Below are 19,098 nucleotides of genomic sequence, written 5' to 3'. Positions count from 1 at the left end.
TCAAAGATTCTGTTCCTCCTTGGGACCTCACTTTGGTTCTCCAGTCATTAGCAACTCCTCCTTTTGAACCTGCAGCATCAGTGGATTTAAAGTTTTTATCTTGGAAGACAGCCTTCCTAGTGGCTATTACATTGGCTAGGAGGGTTTCTGAGCTTCAGGCTTTGTCTGCAGTGCCTCCTTATTTGGTCTTCCATAAGGACAGGATCTCTCTCCGTACAAATCCTTCTTTTCTACCAATCTCATCTCAATCAAGCATAAACAAAACAATTAATTTACCTGTTTTCTTTCCAAATTTTCAGAACAAGTGTGAATATAAACTTCATTTGTTAGATGTTCATAGACAACGTTGTTTCTGTCTTATAGAACACAACCCTTCCGTAATTCCGATCAATTATTCGTCTCTTTTTCTAAACCTCGTTTGGGAAAGGCCATTTCCAAAGTTTGTTTGGCCAGATGGATCACTCTTTGCATTTTACATATTTACAAAGCCAAAGGTTTATCTCCTCCTGGTCTGGTTAAAGCTCTCTCTACCAGGTCCATGGCGACTTCTGCTGCTTTTTGGTCTAAGGTTCCTTTGGATGACATTTGTGCAGCAGCAACTTGGGCAAATTCACATACTTTCATCTCCCATTACAAGTTAGATTTGATTTCCAGAGGGAGAGCATCCTTTGGCTCTGTGGTGCTCAGGAATATCCTTCCATGAGGGCCTCCCAGGATTTTTGAGTAGACGGGAAATCTGTCCCACAGGTTGCAGATAAAATGAAGTTAACTACTTCAGATAAAGAAGTTATGTACTCATCATAACATTCCATCTGAGTAGTTATACTTCATTTTTCTGCACCCTTCCCACCCTCCGTTCCCCTGACCTTTTCATGTGAATAAACATGTTAGGTTTGTTTAGTTTGAGTTGCTAAAGTGTATGGTTGCAGCAAACTCAATCTGAGGGAAGATAGGAGATGGTATGTTATGGGTAGGGGGAGGAGCTCGGAGCTTATAGCAGATGCTAGAAAAAAAGTTGCCGGCTCGGATCCGAATGCCCACAGTTTGCAGAAAAATTAAGTATAACTACTCAGATGGAACGTTATGGTGAGTACATAACTTCTTTTTATATCGCTTATACTTTGCTAAGGATATAACAGCTGGACAGCTTCCAAAGCTTCAGAGCACATTCTACGCACTCAAAACATTAGTCAGAAACAAGTTTGGATGCCAAGCCTTTCAGAACTTTCAAACCACTGAAGAGTGCTTGTCTTGTGGGCTTTTGAAGATTGATGGTTGGCTAATCATTTGCATTACTAGGCAGGTAAGTTCTTTGCAATATATTTTTGGTAACATTTCCCAACCACATGCAGTTAATCTAAAAAAATCGAGTTCATACAACCCCCCTTTACACCCCCAGTTAAAAAACCTAGAGAATAGGATTGAACAACACATACGGACGAAGGTTGGAAAGAATAGATATCCCTCTAATCTGAATACAGCTGAGACCAACCTCCTGGAGGAATTGGGGGGCAATTCAGGGGTTTGTGTTATGGAACCTGACAAAGGGGTGGTACAGTGATCATGGACCAGCTCATGTATGAGACCAAAATGCATAACCTTCTGATGGACACTACTAAATATTCTATAGCTTCCTTGAATGAGGTCAATATTTCCTACAAGAATATTGATTTAGCCCTAAAGGATCTTTTGGACCAGGAAATCATTGAAGTAGACATCTACAACTTCCTGGAAAATCCTCACCCTAAGGTACCCGTCATTTTTGGGGTACCCAAGGTGCATAAACTGATGGAGGACCCCCCAATGCGTCCTATTGTAGCAGCACAGGGGTCCAAAACCCACAATTTATCTAAATTCCTGGATTGGAAGTTGAAACAACTGTGGGGTAGGCAAGAATATCTTCTTAAGGATTCGTGGGAATTTCTCCGAAGTGTTACGCCAGATTTATTTAGACCTGATATACTTTTTGTCACCATAGATGTGGTTGATTTATTCTCTGTGATACCCCACAGTTTAGGGCTAGAATGGATAGAGGAAGCCTTATGGGGGTGTAATGGAGTGACCAATAATGATGTCCATTTGGTGTTGCATCTATTAGAACTGGTATTGAAGTACAACTACATCTATTTTTCAGGAGAATATTTTCAGCAGGTTTCTGGGGTAGCTATGGGGGCCAATTGTGCCCCCATTTATGCAGATATGATTCTGTCCGTCTGGGAACAAAAATTTGTTATGAATAGTGAATTTTCTAAATATTGGACACACTATTCAAGGTTCCTGGACGACATCTGCATTTTCTGGGTTGGACCACGGGATCGCATAGATGATTTTGTGGGTTACCTTCACAATACCACGGAATTTTTACGTTTTACTTACAATGTTTCTACCAAACAGTTGAATTACTTGGATGTTTCCCTTAGTAAAATGAATGATCGTTTTAGGTCCTGTGTTTACAGGAAACCTTTATTTTCTAATGGGTACCTACATTACACCAGTTCACATCCCAAATTCCAAAAAAGATCCATTGTGAAGGGGCAGTATGTAAGGGTGTCCCGTATGACATCAGAAGAAAATGACTTTGTCATGGAAGGGGAGAAATTAAAATCCTTCTTTTTGGAAAGGGGGTATCCTGCAGTCTTGATCAATTCTGTAATTGAGGAAGTTAGAAATCTCAGATCTAGTCGTTTTGCCCCCATATTGGGGAAGCCCAAGACAGCTTCTGAGGATGTTCTACCCTATGGGCCCAAAGTTAAATCGAGCCCTGAACAGATGTTTATCACACAATATAGTCAGCATGCAGGAGAGATTAGGCATATTATTGAGAGGGAATTTAGTGACTTCAAGGAATTTACGGATTTGGCCTACTTTAAAGATTTAACATGCAAAGTAGTATATAGGAAAGGATTTAATGTTAAAAGGTCTCTAGAACAGAGTACTAAGATGAGGGGTAAAAACATGCAAAGAAAGGGGACGTTTCGTTGTGGGCGTTGTGCACAATGCAAATATATAACAGACCAGGACAGTTTATATTTGGAAAGCAGAAATAGAAGATTGTGGGCAGATGGTCTATATAACTGCAACTCTAGGGGATTGGTGTATTTGGCTGCTTGCCGTTCTTGCCAGGCATTTTATGTCGGCAAGACGGAGAGGCAACTAAGGAGGTGTATATACGAACACGCCTATGATATACAGAGAAAACTCAACACCAATGCACTTTTTAGACATACCTTGATTTGCAAAGGGGCTTCCTTTAAGTTCTTTGTTTTGGAATCTGTTGCACAGTGCAGTAGGGGGGGTAATTGGTCTGCACTGTTGTCCCACAAAGAAACCTGTTGGCAGATCTTATTGGAATCAAACAAATACCCCAGGTTGAATGACTCTATATCCATAGTCCCATATTTAAAATTAAAGGCAGATAAATTGTAAGGTCATGGATATCTATTTTGCACTGTGGAAGTTGTATGTATTTATTGATTTAGATCTTTGTTTATGATCTAAATATTTTATATACTAGTTCAGTCAAATATTTATACTTTACATTTGGGTTTCAGCATCTATGCAAACTTTTTAGTAAAACCTATACAGAATATTGTTAAGGGTATGTGGTTTTGTTACAATATATATAAATTTGATGATGATGTTATTGTTGTTTTTTAAAACATTTTTAATACTACTTTTTGTTAATATGGTTTGGCCCACATGCATATGAACTATTTATTAAGTACGTACTGCTTTAAATCTTGATTACATTACTCATTTATTAATTTGAGCAGCTGTATATAAAATGAATGTGGTGCGGTGTGGTTTTTATTCTGATGAAGTTGTTTTAACAACGAAAACGTTGCTTAAGTGGATGTACGTTAAATAAAACTTTTATTGCTTATACGTGCTTATTCCTGGAGGAATACTGTTCTTATTGTGTGTTGGCGGTGTTCGTGTTCTCCTTGCCTGCTTAGCTGCCTGCCCTTGGTTGAGTTTTGTTTTTGCAGCATTTTCTCTTGGTTGGTTAGGCAGGTAAGTTCCCTTCATAGAAAAAAAAAACCTTCCACATCTATTTTTATATGACAGAAACTGAATTTTTTTTTGTGAAAATATTAAATGTTATGTAGTCCAATCTTGCCTTCATTCTTACCCTGGGTTCCTCTAGCTCAAAGTCTTCAATTGGCTCGTGGCTAAGAGGTATCCCATCATGCAACAGGCTCATTCCCCAGATCTTGTTTGCCGCTCGTTACGCTCAGACATGGTCTTGCTTTTGGCCGTGGCTAAGTATACTTTTTTCTAAATTTTTGGCTATTTGTTGATCATAAAAAGCTATTTTCATAGCTACTGTGCGTGTGTCTCTCTTGCTAGTTGTGTGGCTGTTTTGTTGGCCGTTTTTGGTATCCTGCTCACTCCCTTTCTTCCCACGGGCTAGGCCCATTTCAGTTAGAGGACCTAGTCCTCCCCATTGTTTCCATGTGGTCTTTTTATTTTGTTCTTTCTGTTTACTTGTTAGCTTATTTAGTGTTCTGTCGTCTCTGGTAGTGGTGTTATCCTGTCTTTGTTTCCCCCGGGCTAGGCCCGTTAAAATTAGAGGACCTAGTCCTCCCTGTAGTTTTGTTCCCGTCAGTTACTAGGCCATTTTTAGTTAGAGGCTCTAGTTTCCCGCACGGGGTTTAGTTAAGTCTTTTCTGTGTACGTTTTATTTTGCAGTTTTTCCCTGTATGTGTACTCCTTTATCCAGCATGTCTAAGGGTTATAAGGAACACAGGCCTTTGGGGTTTAAAAAGTGTGTTGAATGCAACAACAAAATGTCTTTAACTGATGGGCACTCTGGTGTGCGTGTACTGCATGGGGGCTATTCACCTCCAAGAGTCCTGCTTGTTTTGTCATTCCTTCAGTCCCAACGTGCTACAGGAGAGGAAGAACAAGCTCATTCTGAAAGGACAACTTAAACACTCCTTTGAGAAAGGCTTGGCTAAGTCTTCCAATGCCATATCCTCTCCAGCTAAAAAGGACAAAAAGACTGCTAAGAAGTGCTCTCCAGCTCTGTCTACTTCTTTGGAGCTGCCAGAGAAAGTTGCTAGAACAGCTTCTCCTTCTTCGGCTCCATTGGCTTCGGTGCCGACAGAAGGTAGTGTATTGACTAAGTCTGTATCAGCTTCCAGCCTTTCAGAACTGGTCACGGATATTTTGGTTCAGAGCCGGTCTCCAGTTGTTCGACGGGTTCTCCTTCATGTCGGTCTCCCTCTGTAGGGAGATCCAGATCTCCAACTATATCCTCCAGGTCCTCGAGGTCCCTTTCTGATGAGGACATTAATAGAGTGGTGAAGAAACTGCTTCAGTCATCGGTGCTGGCCAAATTGATTTTGGCTCCGACCCAGTCGGCTCTGGAGACCATGGCCACTTCATCATTTGTTGTTCCTCCTCCGAGCCTTTCTCGGCCCTCAGAGCCAGAGTTGTCGGTTCCATCGGCTGCCATTAGGCTGCTTCCAGTAGCTTCATCTCTGGCCTCTCAGTTCCGATTTCTGCTCGGACCCCGTCGGTTCTGTCCATGGGGTCGAGGGTCCACAGTCCCCTGGTCGGACCCAAGGGGGAGGGCACGGATCGATCTTCATTGGTTCCGAGCCTTCCTCTAGGTGCTTCGGCTCAGGTGAGCTTGGACCCGACATCTGCTTCGGACCTCATCTCCTCGGCACTGAGGGCTACTACTGTATCCTCTGTGGTTAGTCGACCTTCGGAGCCGGAGGGATCAGCCTTTGAGGTTATGAGGAGCGTGCTGGCCAGGTCGTCAGCTGCCTCCTACGGCACCGACACGCTGCCCCCTCCGGCACCGGTGTCAGTTTCAGATCACCCTCTGTCCCTGGACAACGGAGACCCAAGGCCTCAGGATACCTCCATGAGTGGTACCCAACCTTCTGACATCTCCCCAGAGTTTTTGCCTGAGGAGCCTCTCAGAAAGAGATTGTGTAAGGGGAAACACGTCGATTCCCTGGATGGGTCTCTCACGTCGGACACCGACCTTGAGGAGTCAGAGGGGTCCCCCAAGTTGTCTTCTGAAGATATCTCTTTTTCAGATATCCTTAAGATCTTGAAGCAGAGAGGTGGCTGGCCCTCCAAATCCCCTTCTGATGAGGAGTCTGTGTTCCTGAAGGCTTTCGGGTCTCAACCTTCTGCCTCTTGGGTCTCTCCCCCTTTCGATGAGCTACTAGAGCTCATCTGTCGAAAGGTGTGGGAAAATCCTGACACTGTGGAACCAGTCCCTAGGAGACCCAATAAGTTTTTCTCCACTCCCACAGACAAGGAATACCTGACAAAAGGCATTCCAGTAGATGCCATGGTGGTGGCAGCAGCCACCAAGAAGGAACTTGCTGAAACTTTGTCTACCGTCCATCTGCCTAACAAGGAGTCCTGGGTCATGGACAGGTATGGGAAGAGTGTGTTTACCTAAGTGGCCTGTACTCTGTAGTCGCTGAACTACTTGATGCATTTTACAGGGCTCCAGAGAGATCTCCTAAAAGAGCTAGGAGATTCTCTACAGGGTAACGTTTCTCATGCTGTGACACAGAAGGTCATTGTACAAATGTCTACCCTAAATTCCCTTACAAAGTCCTCCATGAGGCTGATCTCATATGCAGCCGATGGAGTGAGCAGGGCAGCGGGTTCCAGAGTCGCTCTTAAGAGACACTCCTGGATGCGCCTGTGTAATTTCGCGGAGGTCTTCAAGTCTACGTTCACCAATGCCCCATTTGATGGTTCATCGTTATTGGAAACCAAGGTGAAGGACACTTTCACTAGGTGCGAGTAGGAAGGAAAAACCCTGTCTGCCATGGGAGTCCATTTTCCATGCCTTCTAGACCTTACCCCAAGGGCCAGAAGGGTGGGAAAATGTGGTTCAGTAAGTCGCAGAGGTTTTTTCAGGATGCACAAAGTGATTCCCCCTCCAGAGACAGGGGAGGGGGTGGAAATTCAGGTAGATGCCGCCCTAGAGGCAGAGGAGGCCCGCGTAACCAGGGGACCGTGATTCCTTTCATGGTTCTCCCTACCAGCGCTCCTGAAGGGAGGCCTGACTGTGCATCTCTGGAGCCGGTCGGGGGTCACATTTCTTTATTCCCAGAAGCCTGGCAAGACGTCACCCAAGATGAGCAGGTATTAAAGATAATTTCCAGAGGTTATCATATTCCCTTCTCTTCTCCTCCCCCGCCAACCAAGAGAATTCCAGATGTTCCAGCCAGTCACAGGGATTCTGCAACTTTAGAAATAAAAAAGTTGCTTTCAGAGAGAGCCATCCAGCCTGACTTGCACACCAAGTAGGATTAGGGACTTACACCAGATTCTTTTTGGTGCCAAAAAGAACAGGGGACCTGAGACCCATCTTGGATCTCAGCCGATTGAACCTGCATGTACAAAAGTCCAAGTTCCGCATGGTCACCTTACCGTCAATACTCCCTCTGTTAGGGAAAGATGTGTGGATGTGCTCCATCAACCTCAAAGATGCTTACTACCATATCAAGTTGGACAGGGCATCGAGAAGTCATCTACACTTCTGGCTGTGAGTCGGTCATTTTCACTTTCACTCTCTGCCCTTTGGTCTCACCACAGCCACGAGGGTGTTCACCAAATGCATGGCAGTGGTAACGGCTCACTTGAGACAACAGGGATTCCAAGTGTTTCCGTACCTGGATGACTGGCTCCTTTCTGCCACCACCAGCTATCTACTCTTACAGACCAGGGATGGCACCATTACACTGTGCCAAAGGTTAGGAATTACTCTAAATTGGGAAAAATCTGCCTTGTTGCCCTCGCAGCGTGTCACTTTTATCAGCGCCGAACTAGATACGGTGCTCATGAGGGCCTTCTTACCAGAAGAGAGAATTCAGGCTCTACAACAGCAGGTGGCCTTACTACCACTCAGGAAAGTCAAGGCAAAAGTGGTCCTCAAGTTATTAGGGACCATGGCTGCCAAGATCATGCTAGTTCCCCTTGCCAGACTACACGAGGGTTCTTCATTGGCTGCTTTTCGCCCAGTGGTCACTACAGCATCTTCCACTCTCCCATTCTATTCTAATTACAGACACATGGAAGCAGGATCTACACTGGTGGCTTCAGGCCAACCGTCTCAACGTGGGCAAGCCTTTTGTCCCATCTTCTCCAGTTGCCACAGCGACCACGGATGCCTCCCAGATCGGGTAGGGGGGCATTATCTCAGCAGGACAGTCTAAGGCAAGTGGCAGGATCACGAGACCCATTTGCATATCAATTTCTTGGAGATGAGAGCAGTGCTATTAGCGTTGCAAGCACTTCAGAGCTTTCTCCCTCTAGGGACAATTGCAATCCACTCAAGCAACATGTCAGTGGTATGGTATCCGAACAAGCAGGGAGGAACCAAATCATAACCCTTTGCAGAGAGGCACTTCAAGTTTGGCAGTGGGCGGTGTCTTCCCAATGCTTTCTAGTTGCAACGCATATACCGGGGAAGTCCAACGTGATTGTCCGCAGGCTGAGCAGAGCTATCCTAATGCCTCATGAGTGGTCCCTGAACAAATATGTTGCGGAGAAGATATTCCGCAGATGGGGTCAGCCTTCAATCTATTTGCCAGCCCCCTCAATGCCAAATGCAGCAGCTACTTCACCCTTATCCCCCGGAGGCGGAGACACCCAGGGACGCTCTGGTTCACGATTGGCCCTCCGGTGTTCTCTATGCCTTTCCACCATTTCCTCTGATATCAAAGGTCATTCAGAAAGCACAGTATTTGGGAAGCAAAATGATCCTGATTGCCCCACACTGGCCTCGTCAGATTTGGTTTCCCTTCCTTCAACCCTATCTAATGGACGATCCCTGGATTATGGACCCAGATCCAGATCTGCTGACTCGTATGTCAGGACAGTTCCATCCCTTCATCCAGACCCTCAAGTTGACAGCTTGGCTGCTCCAGTTCTGTCCCTAGTCAGGCTTCATGATTTTTCCCCGGAAGTGGTCCACATTCTGTCTTCTTCCCACAAGCCTTCTACCAGGAAGATTTATTCCAGTAAGTGGAAGAGATTCTCCATGTGGGCCCATGAAAGACATATTGATCCTTATACAGTGCCTATTTTGGCAATATTAGAATTTCTTTCTCAACTGTTCAGTCAGGGGTCAGCTGCAGCAACCATTAAAGTGGAACTGGCAGCGATTTCTGCCTTTCACGTTGCTATTGAGCCCAACCTTATGGCTCATAGGCTTTGTAGGGCCTTTCTGAAAGGGACAATGTTACTCCGACCTCCAGTCTTTGATCCAGTAATGCCATGGGACCTCAATTTTGTATTACAGAATCTCACCTCGACTCCCTTTGAGCCTGCAACTACGTGTGACCTTAAATTCTTGTCATGGAAGACAATATTCTAGGTACCCATAACTTCAACTAGGCGGGTCTCTGAGCTCCAAGCTTTATCGATTAAGCCACCTTATTTGGTGTTTCACAAAGACAGGGTCTCCGTAAGAACCAACCCTTCCTTTATTCCAAAGGTTGCTTTTGTTGTCAATATGTGTTTTTTCCGGAATTTTCTAACAAGGCAGAATTTAAGTTTCATCAGCTAGACGTTCATAGACAATTGTGTTTCTGTTTACATAGGACAAAAGATTTCAGGAAATCGGATCAACTGTTTGTCTCGTTTTCAGACACTAGACTTGGGGTTCCTGTTTCTAAAGTAACCTTGTCTCACTGGATTTCCAATTACATCTCATTTATGTATACTTCCAATAGCAAAGAATTACCCTTTAAAGTGAAGGTTCATTCTACACGATCTGTGGCTACCTCAACTGCATTTCAGGCTAGGATTTCTATGGATGATATTTGTGCTGCAGCAACATGGGCTTCGCCTCAATTAGATCTGGTCTCTAGAGGCAGATCTTCCTTTGGTTCCACAGTGCTCAAGAGTATTTTTCACTGAGCCACCCAAGGTCAAGGTGCTAGGACGCTGTCCCAGGGTGAGAATGAAGGTGAGATTGGACTACATAACATCAAGAAGTTATGTGCTCACCATAACGTTTGATGTATGTAGTCCATCTTGCCTTACATTCTTACTAATCCCCCCTCCTACCCCCTCCTTGAGGACCTGGAGGTATAGTCTCTAGGTGTCAGTAGTCCTTTCTGTTGGGGTTGTTGTTCTTCTCAGTGTGTGTGTGTGTGTGTGTGTGTGTGTGTGTGTGTGTGTGCGCGCGTGCGTGCTTGCAGCAAACAAGATCTGGGGAATGGGCCTGTTGCATGATGGGATACCTCTTATCCACGAGCCAGTTGAAGACTTTGAGCTAGAGTATGGCCGAGTCGGAGCCGAGGTTCGGCTCCGAACCCAGGGGTAAGAATGTAAGGCGAGATGGACTACATACATCGAACGTTATGGTGAGTACATAACTTCTTGTTTTAAGCTAGGGAAAGTGTTTCTTCTGTCGCTTTTTAAAACAGGATTGTTAGTTTTTATTTTTGTGGGAAAAAAAAGTTGTTCAAACTAAGTTAAAAACTATTTTTTTGTGGTAAAAGTTGTTTTATTTTTCTTTCAGGGATGGGAAAAGTGTTTAAAATACGTTTTACTGTATTTTTTTTGGGAAAAGTGACTTTTTTACTACTTACCTATTTTAACATTTACTGCTGCGAGGCTTCCCTGGGAATCAGTCATCTTTTTCGGCTTAACCATGGAACAACCTACCAGTTCCTCAGTTCTTCCTTCTTCCAGCCACAAAAAGAAGAAATTACTAAACAGGCTTTGCCGCCACATAAAGCTGCTAAATTACCTCAGCTGCAGCTGGATGATGTTGTGGCTATTTCTGGTTTTTCAGACCATTTATCTGTTTCCTTGACTCCACCTGGTGTAATCCGTACAGTCTCCATGGGCCCCCTGTGGGTTAGACATGTCTTCTGTGGCTAAACCTAAAGTAAGGCACACACGGAGCTCAGCAAAACGGACAACTGCTTTAATGAACAAGCACAAAAACAAGCCTGATAAGGGGGTTGGGTGTTTTTTATGGATCATATTAATTATGAGGCAAAAATGTTTGATTTGTTAAATGACCAATATACCTATGAGAGAGTGTCTATGAATGAAATTCATATTGCTTATAAAAAACTTTCCCTCTGTTTGAATGATTTAGTTTTAGAGGGGCTTATTGATCTGGAAACATATAATTATTTACATGTTGAACAACCCAAAGTGCCTTGTATTTTTGGTATACCTAAGGTCCACAAAAATCCTGATGACCCTCTTCTCAGACTTATTGTATCTGTGGAGGGTTCTATTACTGCTCCACTGGCAAAATATGTAGTACCTCTCAAGAACATGGTGATGGAACATCCTAATGTGTTAAAGGATTCTTGGGATTTTTTTAAGGCATATTAATAATTCTAATCAGGTTGACACCTCTAGTTTTATCACTTTGGATGTTTTGGACCTTTTTACGTGTATTCCTCACAAGATAGGTTTAGTTTGGTTTTGGGAAGCAAGAATAATATTTATTTTAAGATATTTTGTACATGCCTTGTTTTAATGGAATTGATTTTAAACAATAATTTTATATTCTTCCAAGGGGAATATTTTAGACAATCTAAAGGCGTAGCTATGGGTGCCCATTGTGCACCTACATATGCCAACATCATTTTATTGTATTGGGAAGAACATTTTGTTCACAATTCTAATTTTAAACAAAATACTGGAACTACTATGGGTGCTTCCTGGATGATGTTTGTCTTTTTTGGAACAATACCCTGGAAAAATTAATGGAATTTTTTGATTATATTTCAAATACAACTATTTTTTTAAAATTCACCTATAAAGTAGATGAAGTTGAATTGTGTTTTTTAGATGTAAATATACAGAGGTTGGGGGAAGGTTTTAAATCAAAAATTTTTAGAAAAGATACGTTTTCTAATGCTTACTTGCATTATACAAGCTCTCACCCACATTTTCAAAAAAGAGCAATAGTTAAAGGTCAGTTGGTGAGAGCCAGTAGGATGACGTCAGACGATCAGGATTTTAATACTGAATGTGAATTTATTAAGAGTATGTTTGGAGCAAGGGGGTACCCAATAGATCTCCTAACGTCAGTTATTGTAGAGGTTAAGGAAGGAAGAACAGGAAGATTTACTCCAATTTTGGGTGTACCCCTACCTACATTGGAAGTACAAAATATTGAGGCAAACACTGCTATTGCCACAACTTTAGAAAAAGGTTTTCATTCTGCCATGTTTACCACTTTTGACAGGGAGAGTAATCTGGTGAGAAGTATTCTTAGTAAAGAATGGAAAAAATTTACCAGTTTGTCTGATTTAAATCATATCTCTGAAAATCCATTTAAATGTGTAAATAGGAAGGGATGTAACATCAAGAATTTATTGGAAGGGACAAACTTACTTACTACAGCATATATAATATTCCACTAATAACAATAACAAAAAAGGGACACGAAAATGCGGGCGTTGCCCATATTGCATTAACATCAAGGAAGGTGATTCTATTCTTTTGAAAAAGAGGAACAAGTATATTACTACTCAAGGTTTTACCAACTGTAATACCACAGGAGTGATTTTATATTGCTACATGTGAAATCTGTGACTCTTTTTACGTTGGCAAGACCGAGAGGAAATTGAGGCAGAGAATTTACGAGCATTTATATGAGATAAGGAAAAGAAAAGATAATAATGCTCTGTTTAAACATCAAAACAATTGTGGCAAAGCTAAATTTCAGTTTTTTGTCATAGAAGTAGCCCCACGAGACCCCAAGGGAGGGCCTTGGGAGACTCAGTTGGAATATAGGGAGCTATATTGGCAAATTATTCTTGATGCAAGTTCTGCCTCTGGTTTAAATGAAATGTTTTCCTTGAAACCTGTGCTGAAATTGAGATCAGCTAAATTATAGTATGTTATTATTATAATATTTATATTTATATTTTTAAATAATTTTATATAATATATATGCAAGCATTTTATGGTTTATTTTAATAATAATATATGTATTTATCTTTTAACAAGATGAACATGCATTTAATTTAATTTCCACAAGATGGTGTTATTTCATTGTATTTTGGATTCAATTTAGCTTCTGCTTTTGAAAAAAACATTTTTAGAAGCATTTGAGGTTTGTGCTGGTAATACTTATATTTAACAAAGCAATTTTAACTAAGGTTAATGTTTGAAGCATTTTATATAACAATATATATATACATATCTATTTATTATATCTATTTATTATATATACTATTGGTTTTAACTTTTAGATTCATTCACCTTTAAGGTTCATGTGTTTTAATGCATTTTGCATGTGTAATTGAATTTGTTCACTCATTGGTTCATTTGAATTAGATTAGTTTATTTATTCATCAAAGTAAGAGAAGTTAGGTATCTGATGAAGTTATTGTGACGAAAACGTATGTGGATTAATTTTACAGCGTTATTGTGCTGTTGCTTATGCTTTGCAATTTCCTTTGCTGTGCTGTGCTGCTGTGATTTAGCTTGCTGTGGATTGTTTTTGTGCTTGTTCATTAAAGCAGTTGTCCGTTTTGCTGAGCTCTGTGTGTGCCTTACTTTAGGTTTACTAGTTTTTATCTTGGGCACTCAGACCACTGGTTTGGTTTATATGTCTTCTGTGGCTGTTAGAGTCCTGTTGGCGGGCAAGAGCAAGCCACTCTTGCCAGTCTTGGGAGAAGGGGCAGAGACTACCAGTGTGACTAGGCAGAATGTTATGCTTATCCCAAGGGAATTTTTTTTTCTGACAAAAGTAGCTCTCCTTCTTCAGAAATTCCTGTCAACCCCTACCCCCCTAAACTTAGGCATATATCTTCTGTTTCAAGTCACTTTGGACAGCAGTGATTTATTGAGCTTAGCTCAGGGTTTAGTTCAGGATGTTGGCCCTTCCATTTCTAGGGTGGATGTGCAGAGAGATTACATCACTGACATTCCGGCCATGTAGATGTTCATACTTAATACTTTGAATCTGTAGATGAGTTTGTTGGTCAGCGTGGATATAGAGGTAGATGTGGCGAAACCAAGTTAGGTTAAGTATCTTCACATTTAAGTTGAATGTGTAAATATTGTGATGGCCAAGAGAGAGAGAGGAAGGTAGATTTTAATAGGCAGCAGTGTGGGGAAACTATTAATAACTTTGTACCTTTGTTTGGCATTAGATGAGATGGTGCTAAGAAGAAAAACAAGGTCCATGATTTGTAGTGGATGTGTGAAAGGGATGGAAATATTATATTCCTAAATGTTGAAGATGCTTGGAAGGAGTGTGGTTAGGAGTAATGGATGAAGCATGATGGTAGGTTGCAAAAAATAAGGGTTATTAGTGAATACTAGTGGGAGGAGAGGTGTGAAACAGAAGCTGCTACAACAAGAGGAAACTTTTGTAACTATTGCTATACTTGTGCAGTTGAATTTAAGGTAAGAGGTGGAGTAAAGTTATGTATGCCTGGAAGATTAAAATGGTGTAGAAGTGGGAGATATAAAACTGTGTGTAGCTCTTATATGGAAAGGGTGAGGGATATAGGGGCATGAATTATGTTGCTTTATGTTTTGCTGGAGACTGTCATTGAAGCAGAAGCTTAGGAAAGACAGATGATAATCCAGATGGAGCTAGTGGCTATCAAACTCTAGATTATGATGAATAGTTGGAGGGAGTAGGTAAAGGACATTACATATAGCTTGGATGTGGGCTTGCATCTCCTAGTATAGAGTTATTGGGCATGTGAGAAGAGTTAAGGGTAGGAAAGGTTGTGGAATGAAGTCTAATAGTTTGTCATGTAGATTGTATGAAACAGACATCAGGAGAAGAAGGAAAATGGGGAGCATAAGAAAAGAAGGCATAGAGGCAGTGCGGGCCAAAAAGAACTGGTACATATTCTAGAAAACAGGATGGATGTGCATGATGTACCAAGTAGCAAAAGAAAATAAGTTAAAATGGAAGGCTCGTTTTTATAAAAATAAGTCACAAAATAGATCCAACAGTAAAGTAAGTGTTGGAAAGGGAGGCAGCATGTATGATCCCAGTAATAAGCTCCAACAGATGTAATAAACAATACGAAATTACAAGGCCATCAAGCAGATTTTGTAGGCCCATTTCAGTAAAAAGAGAATTATTGGAGTATTTAGTCTAAATTAGGCAGTAATGGACTTTTATTCTGCGATACTTAAGAATGTGATATTGGAGTAACAGTTCTCGGGCAAGTCTGTTAATTTATTTTCAGATAGTTTTTTAATAGCAAATCTGAAAACTGTAGCGAGCATTTTATTAAACAGTAAGATGCATTAGAGCTTGCTGTGCAGATATCAGACAATACATAAAAGTGAAATGAGCCATATTAACAGCTAATTTCAGCACTTGGAGAAAGTCTCTCTTACCTATCATTGTCCATACCTTGTTTGTTGTCCAGTCATTCTCATCTCAGAAGACCACCTTCTGCCTTTGTCTGTGTTTTATACTTTTTTGTCTGTCCCGTAACCTTCCTTTCTCTCTGTAACCTTTACACAACCATTCCTCACCAGATACTCTTTATTTTCTTATGGAAAAAACTGGAGTCTTCCTCAACCAAAAGATGTCCTTCTCACCACGTCATTCATTGTGGTTACCCATGTGCATAACTCTCAACTGTACAGATTTTTTCCAGAATGTCCAGATTTTTGCCTCATATTTTTGGTCCATTTTTGTTCATAAAAGTGTGGTTTTCTGGCAAATTATCGACAAGTCATTAAAGATGAAGACAGAAAATAATGGCAGACATCTGAGTTTCAGACTTCATACCCTTCAAAAAATTCATGCTCAAGGAAAACCTATTATTCTATTAACTTTCAATGTTTGTAAGAGCAATATTTAAAACTGTCCCTATTTTTGGGCCTTTGTCCCCCCATTATTTATGGCTTTGTCCAGATTTCTTGTTGTAAGGGGTTGAGAGGTGTGCCCATTTGTGTTTTCCTTTGCATGCTTTTTCCCCTTTCCTATCTCCCCATTTCCTCTCCATTTATATGAAAAACTGGATTGGTATTTTGCTGTGCTGGTCTTCCTTGTTTTGCCTGCCCCTGTCCTGTTAGCAGCGGTGTGACACTTTGCTTTATGCGTGAGTGCTCATAGTCTCTGGCATGCTGACTTGCCTTTCCCGTGAGTTTGGATTCTCCAGTCATTTGCAATAAGACTGCACAGCTTCCCTACTTCACTTGTGTAGAGCTAATACTGCCTGTAATTCAGCTTCACTAACTTACTATGCAGTCCTTTTCTTGGACTACTGGTGCTATATGATACTTTTTACATATCTTAGTAGCTAGCTATAGGCAGTGTCATACTATTGGATGATTAATAATTAGCACTGCACAGCTGTGAAGCCTACAGGGATGGCAGAGGTTCACAGATTGACCATTCTTTGAAATACAGCTGTGCATTTGTCATTGACTGCTGTATTAAAACCATGTTGAGTCTGAGTATAACAAAAATATCAGAATGAATCAACATTATCATTATTATCAACATCCTTTTTCCTATTTCTGTATGGAGTGGGGTTGTCAACTGTTGCCACATATCTTGATTCTGACCCACTCTCCTACCTTCTTCAACAATCATGCCTGATTGTCACAAGTCTTCTGTCTACAACTTATCCATCTCTTGGCTGGATGTCATATCCTCCTACTTTCTTTCTCTTTCTCCAAAATCTTCTTTACTAAATTGCCTTCTGCTTTCCTGCACATGAGGCAAAACAACTGTAATCCATTTGCCTTTCTCTTCTTTGCATTTTCAGTTACCTTGGCTTCTGCTCTGATGACCTTGTGTCTGCCCCATGATGTGCTTGAAAGCATGCATCTTTAAATCATAATTTTTTGATAATGCACGGTTTTGACAATTAAGCTTAGCATCTTGGAATTTTGACTAGCTTAAAGAGAACACTTACATGTTAAAACTCTTCAAAGTGTTCATTTAAGTCCATTTAAGGATTAGATGAGTACCGCTTTGACATTTAATATTATTTTAATAACAGGATACTAAGTGCAGTTATTCGTTTTGCCTTGTAGTTTATTTTCTTTCATTTGTTCATTAACATGTACCAGCTGTATTCAGTTCAGGGTTGCAGGGGAGACATACCACTCAACCTCTCAGAGCAAGAAATCTGGACAAAGGCATTTATAAAAGTGGGACAAAGGCCCAAAAATAGGGCCAATTTTTAAATATTGCTCTTACAAACTTAGAAAGTTAATAGAATAACAGGTTTTGTATTAGCATGGCTTTTTCTGAAGGGTATGAAGTCTGAAACTCAAACTTCTGTCATTATTTTCTAACTTCAGTCTTTAATGATTTGCAACTAATTTTCCAGAAAACCACAATTTTATGAAAACAGGCCAACCATTTGAGGCAAAAATCTGGACATTCTGCAAAAATCTGTACAGTTGAGAGGTATGAGGGGAGATTGAACTAACCTGGCACTCGGTGGATGCAAGACAAAGAGCTATACCTGGAGAGGAAGTTAGTTTGTCATAAGACATGCTCTTACTTGCACAGGGCATGCACACTTACAATTTTTAAGAATCATACATTCCCCTTGAACATGTATCTGGAATGTGAAAGGAGACCAGATTAATACAGGGCACACTAGGTAACCAGAATAAAGCATAAAACAGAGTTAGTATGGGTGGTAGTGATATTATTGCACACTCAAGAATGTAAACAGATATGTCTTTCAGCCTCATGCCTGATCCTCCCCAACCTTCTACAGTTATCTAATTGCTAATACTTAGTCATGTATGTTAACGTAAAATTAAAGTAAAGGGCTTTTGATTCTGTAACTGTGTCTGTCATACTACATAAACAAATAATAGTATTCTCCAAATAGAGAAGTTAGATTTTCGAGTTACTAAGTGAAGAAAATAAGTGTAATTTTATTTATTTTTCCCTAGATGGACTCACCGTGCTCATCTGATTAGAGAGCTCACCTAGATAATTAGAGCTGCTTGTTCTGCTGTTTTTTTTTCAAAACTCAAGACACAGGCCATCGGTTAAACCAAAGAGCTGCATGTTCTGTTTTCAAGTCTCAAGACACACTCAGGCCATCAGTTGGACCAACAGTTTATATTTTTTTGGCTATTTAAATGTTTATATTGAACAATCATGTCACATTGCATGTTTTCCATTGTAAGGACTTTGTTGTTATGGTTACTGTTTTTATGGACTGAAATAATAAAATTATGAAGCATATATGTTACAAAACCCTGTAACAAATGTTTTATCTCACAGTAATTTCATGGTGCACCTGTATGGTTGTATCTTACTACAGCGTATATAATATTCTAAAGTAAAAATAATATAAGCGTGTGTACATGTAGCTGGTCATTATGATTTATCTGTAGTCCATTTTGCAGTACAGAAAGTGGCACCATGTTCTACTACCACGAACTGCTTCAAGTAAATCAGAAAAATAGTATTTCTTGATAGTGGCAGATACTGTGTGTAGACATAACTTACAGAACTGCCAGTTAAAACTTACATGTCCACATTCTGTGTTTACTGTGCAGGTTAAAATACTTCACTCCTTTGCCTTGCATCCACTGGTAAAATATACTGAACTTCAAGGCAAAGGAGTGAAGTATTTTAACCTGCACAGTAAACAAAAATGTAATTTGTGGTATAGTGACAGGATTTATGTTGATGTGCTTAAGTTCTGAAGTTTGTGTTGGATAAAACTGTTGTTGCTCAGATTCTGGTGCAAAGGGAAAAGGGCATGGAGAACAGAAAGTAGAAACCAACAATAATAAACAATATTAATGGTAAAAGAGAGTGAGTTATGTTTACCAGCTACATTGAGTGAAGGTAACTTCTGGTAGCAAGGAAAAGCATTCTTAAGATGTATAGATATCTCTTTGAAGTGAAATAAAATCACATAGTAAAATGCAACAGTGTTCCCTTTTATGTTAGCTAAATGATTATTGTGTTCTTTGATAATATAGTAGATAGGGTTCTTAATCTCAGTTTTTTAAGTGTGTTTCACTTAGTGCATCAAAGATCTTTCATCTGATAACAGTAAAGGACAGGATCCTGTCAGTTCAAGTCCTACAGCTAGCAACAGAAACCATGGTGTATCTGAGCAGCACTTGTAAAGCCACAAGCCAGCACTGGTGACA

General features: G+C 40.7%; 1 protein-coding gene across 3 annotated transcripts in view; it reads left to right on the top strand.

The window, feature by feature from the left end:
- Positions 1 to 18,871, top strand: part of STAT4 (signal transducer and activator of transcription 4) — a 3,571,511-nt gene extending 3,552,640 nt beyond the window's left edge. For all 3 annotated transcript variants that reach the window (XM_044075198.1, XM_044075197.1, XM_044075196.1), the window contains one exon: positions 17,878 to 18,871. In XM_044075198.1, the coding sequence (XP_043931133.1) occupies positions 17,878 to 17,904 (27 nt within the window). In that variant the 3' untranslated portion in view covers positions 17,905 to 18,871. The remainder of the gene's footprint in view (positions 1 to 17,877) is intronic.
- Positions 18,872 to 19,098: the final 227 nt, after the last annotated feature.

This window comes from Protopterus annectens, chromosome 6.part0, assembly GCF_019279795.1.
Source record: "Protopterus annectens isolate FY-2018-M chromosome 6.part0, PAN1.0, whole genome shotgun sequence".
Lineage (NCBI taxonomy): Eukaryota > Metazoa > Chordata > Ceratodontiformes > Protopteridae > Protopterus > Protopterus annectens.
Note: the sequence above shows the minus strand (reverse complement) of the source record. Positions and strands in the feature narration are given on the sequence as shown.